The following is a 4,610-nucleotide window of genomic DNA, read 5'->3' as shown; positions in this document are numbered from 1 at the left end:
GAGGAATAACTGGTAGGTGTGAACCTTATAGTTAGCAGTCCAGTGCTTATCCTATATAGCCACAACACCAGGAATCATGTTTATAGATAGATAGATTGGGGGGGGTGTTATATCAGGGAAATGTCTCACAGAGTTGTAGAGGTGGCCAAGTTCCAAGTACTTGGGCCAAATGTCAGACTGACAGCTTCTTCTGACTCATAAAGCTTCGGGGGCTGAGAAATTCAAGACTGGTAGGTTAGACAGTAGGCTGCTGGCTGCAAAGCTGGGTGAATCCAAGGTTGACAAGTAAGATAGCAGGTTGCTAACAACTCCCAGGATCAGCAAGTAATTCGTCAGGTGGAAGATCTGTTTTGGACAAAGTACAGCCAGAATGCTCCTTAGAAGCCAGGATGACCAGACTTTGTCTCTCATACTTTGAAAATATTATTAGGAGGAACCACTCCCTGGAGAAGGATATAATGGTTGGTAAAGTGGAAGGTCTGTAAAAAAGAGATCTGAAGACCCCCAATGAGATGGATTGGCACAGTAGCAGCAGCATTGGGCTCAAGCGTAGCAGCAATTGTGAAGATGGTGTAGGGCAGGGCAGTGTTTCATTCTGTTGTGCATAGAGTGGCTATGAGTCACCTACTTTATGGTACCTAACAACAAATAATATGAGTAAGTGGCAGGGTCAAAATTGAAACTCAGGTCAATTTATTCCCTAAATCAGCATTGTTTGTTTTAATTTTTAAAACTTGTTATTATGAATTGAGTGACGGTTACAGAGGAGATCAGCTTTCCATTCATACACATTTTGTTTCACCTCATTGATTATAATTCCCACAATATAACATCATTTATCCCACTTCCTCCCTGTGTTTTCTGTTTCTATGTCTCCTTTTTTCCTAACTATTATGAGCTTCGTCTTGGGTAAATGCTACCCGTTTGATCTCAAATGACTGCTTATTCTAAGGTTTTCATATTTCCCTAGTGACATTATTGTTCCCTTTATTGTCATGGTGGTTATGTGCTGTGGAGTCGGTTCCGACTCATAGCGACCCTGCACAGGGTTTCCGAAGCTGTAAATCTTGACGGGAGCAGAAAGCCTCATCTTTCTCCCGTTGAACGGCTGGTAATTTCGAACTGCTGACCTTAAGGTTTGCAGCCCGATTTGTAATCACTACACTACCAGAGCTCCTTTGTTCCCTTTATATTCCTGTCTATTGTTTGACTGAAAATCAAGCCAGGCTGATGAATTCATTTCCAGACTTAAAGGGTGACCAAGAGCCATAGTCTCGAGGGTTCCACCAGTCTCGTTCTGACCAGTAAACCAGGAATTTTTAAATTACTTTGTAGCTCCGCATTTTTTTTGCTGAACACAGAGCCTTAAAATGATTCTGTAGAAAACAACTAACGCAAATAATTGCCACCAGAAGACCTAATATATAGCACATCGCCACAGGAAATTTACAAATACAAAGCACACATAAGTAACAGAGTTCAAAAAAAATAACTTAGAAAATTTTATCCATTCAGTTTCATATCATAGGGAAGGAGGCCTCCTCAGGAGAAGGGATCCCAGAGTCACAGATTCATAGAATCTCAGAAGGGTTTAAATCTGGTCTAGGGGTCTGTCCTGATTGATGGGTCAGGTAACCACAGAAGCAGAGAATGGTCCTTGATCACGTGGAGAAAGGTCAGCAGCCAGAGTACGCCCAGGACACAAGTGTTCCAGCTAGACTCTGGTCCCTGAAGTTATTGCTGTTACGTGCAGTCGAGTCAGTTCCGACCCACAGCGACCCTGTATAGGGTTTCCAAAGAGCGGGTGGTGAGCTTGAACCACCGACCTTGCGGTTCAAACCAACCTTGCAGTCCAGCGCATTAACCCACCGAGCCACTCGGGTAATAACATATTCATTGAAATGATACTCCTTCAGGGAATAGGATTCCGCTCCAGAAAAGTCCAGCCTCTCTGGTGAGTCTGTTATAGCATACACAAGGCGAAGGCCGGCCAATGGAGAGGAAGACCTTCTCTAGCCTCGACTGCCCATTGACTAAAAATGGGAAACCGAGGCCGCGTTCCAAGCAGCCAAAGTCTTAGACAGTTAGTTTTGCGTCCCAGAGAGAGCTGGGGCCCGAGATCAGACGCAAGGCTCCGAATGCGCCACCAGTCTGAGATCCCGCAGGAGCAGGCGCAGAAGAGTCAGGATGACGGCGGCTTCTCTGCACCGAGGCGATTCCTGGAACCCGGGAAGGAGGCAGAGCGGAGCTGAGTCTGGATTTTCTTTCCCGAGAAACTCCCCACCTCTCCTAGCCTCAGCTCCCAACCCGCTGTGCTGAGCACGGTCCTCCCTGCAGTCTAACCACTTTCTCGCGGGCTCCACTCACATCTCTCCGTGCTTTGTGGCGCCTCCTTGGTGGTCCAAGGGACTTCCTTGAGGAGCCAGGCCGAAACAGCTCTAGCTAGATGTGGGTTAGGGGAGTCAATGAGGAATCCGAGGAGCAGAGGTTCCCCTCGGAATCCGCAGCCCCTTTCTGTTTGGGGGGACCCTGAGAAGGTGTGACTTGGCTGGCACCAGGTTTTCCGCTAAGCGGGACGGATTCACAAATCAGGAGGGTCTCTCCCCGAGGGCCGGGAGTCACTCACACAGGTCCCCACGTCGCGCCTCGCGGCTGCCAGCAGTTGCAGAGTCGGCCCAGTCCCGGGGAGCAGCTCCGAGTTCCGCTGGCTGCTCAACACCAACTGGGCGTCCGCGAGGTCGCGCGCCACCAGGCGGAGGCGCGCGCACGACTGCGGGGACCGGGCTGCAGTTAGAGGGGGACCTCGAGCCCTGGCCCCGCCTCCCTCCAGGGACCCGGGCCTCACCCCGGGCTTGGGCAGCTCCTTCCACGGGCGAAAAGAGCAGTTGCGTGGTCTCCAGCTCAGTGTCTCTTCCTCCTGCGGACAAGGGTCGGATGAGGCTGGGCCCCCTGAGCGCTGCCGCATCTCGTCCTCCTGGACTTGAGGCCCGACCGTGGACCCACCCAGGGAGCACTCCGGGGCAGGAGTGGGGCTGAGCTGCACTCCGTGCTCCCCTTGCCCATCCCTGCTCCCCCCGAGTCTTTCCCGGGAACTCTCTGACTTGGGCTGAGTTTGTGAGGATGGTGTGAGCGGCAGGAAGCTCTTCTGGTCAGAATCCTGGAACCTGAACAGCGAGATGCGCCTGCTGGGCCCTCGCGACAAGGACGGACGTCCTGGAACCCCGTGGGCCCAGGGTCTGGGGGACCGAAGGAGGCTCGGGTCTCACTCACGTAACGGTCCGTCAGCTCCTTGACCGCCGCCAGAGCCCTGGGGTCCAGCGAGCGATAGCGGGACAGGAGACAGCGTTGGGGCTCACGCACGCCCAGGTCCGATGCCACGCCCATTGTCACCGAGACCCACAGTCCCACGGCCACCGCGGCTCCAACTCTCGTCCCCATCTCCGCTCCTGCAGGAGGCAGGGACGTCAGAGGGACCAAGGAGTAAGGCCAGCGAGTCCAGCTGGCAGATTCTGGTTAGACTCCCAGCAGGACTGTTGCTGGAAGCGCTGGCTCAGAGGGGACCACCAAGGTGCTCAGAGCCCCCTCCTACCCGGAGCTTCTCTTTCCTGGATCCTCACCTGCAGGGCACCCTTGCTGCCTCCCTCTTTCTGCCTCTGGGCTTGTCCTCCACGTCTCACTGGGTGGCCTCTGGAGGGATGTCCACCTTCGGGAGTGGTGTCTGGACGTTCCATGTCTGGTTTTATGTGTTTGATGGAGGAGCAGTAGGCTTTCCCATTGCAGGTAATCTTTCGGAACGTCAGAGCTGGCCAGTGGCCACGGGAGATCCCTACAGGCAACAAGACTTAGCCAAGCCTCTGGCCCTGTGACAGGGATGGCTCTGTCTCAGGCCTCTGTTACTAGATCTGGTCACTGTCCCTGTCTCTCCTTCCAGTCTCTCTGCCCCCCAAATATCTGACTCAGTCTTTTCTTTCCCTCTATCCTTTCTTCATTCCTGTCCTTCAGTCTTCCTTCTTTACCTGCCTTTCTGTTTCCTTCACTTTGCTCAGAAGAGGACTCGGAAGGAGGAATTGCACTGGGGATGTCAAAGAGATCTTGACTGAAAGTATAGAACACTGGAAAGATGTTTGCCTGTCTCTTATTGACTATATTAAGGCCTTACGACCTTGTGGATCATATTGAACTATGGATAACTTTGAGAAGAATAGAAATTGCAAAAACACTTAATAAAAGAAGACCAAAATGAATGTCAGAAAAGATTCTGAAACTTGCTCTTCAGCTAAAACAAATGAAAAAAAAAAAAAAATGAGGGGGTAAAAGAACTGAATAGAAAATTTCAAAGGGTTGCTTCAGAAGCCAAAATCAAATATTATAATGAAATGTGCAAAAACCTGGAGTTAGAAAATCAAAAGGGAAGAACACACTCAGCATTTCTCCAACTGAAGAGAAAATTCAAGCCTCGATTTACAATACTGAAGGATTTTATGAGCAAAATATTGAATGATGCAGAAAGCATGGAAAGAAGGGGTGCCCAGGGTCGCTGTACCCCCCCACCCAAAAAAAAGTCTGTTTCAAGACAGAGCATATGATCAAGAGCCAAAGATGCTGAAGGA

The 4,610-nt window shown here is 50.8% G+C and overlaps 1 protein-coding gene across 1 annotated transcript; it reads right to left on the bottom strand.

Moving 5' to 3' along the window:
* Window positions 1-2,120: 2,120 nt before the first annotated feature.
* On the bottom strand, window positions 2,121-3,731 carry LOC102811763 (interferon lambda-4-like). The gene is made up of 6 exons (XM_006878034.1): window positions 3,590-3,731; window positions 3,271-3,446; window positions 2,846-2,917; window positions 2,627-2,770; window positions 2,368-2,442; window positions 2,121-2,219 (listed from the first exon to the last, which is right to left on the bottom strand). Exons 1-6 carry the CDS (start codon window positions 3,729-3,731, stop codon window positions 2,121-2,123), a joined length of 708 nt encoding a protein of 235 aa, XP_006878096.1.
* Window positions 3,732-4,610: the final 879 nt, after the last annotated feature.

This window comes from Chrysochloris asiatica, unplaced genomic scaffold (genome assembly GCF_000296735.1).
Source record: "Chrysochloris asiatica unplaced genomic scaffold, ChrAsi1.0 scaffold01273, whole genome shotgun sequence".
Taxonomy (NCBI): domain Eukaryota; kingdom Metazoa; phylum Chordata; class Mammalia; order Afrosoricida; family Chrysochloridae; genus Chrysochloris; species Chrysochloris asiatica.
This window is presented reverse-complemented; position numbering and strand designations above follow the sequence as displayed.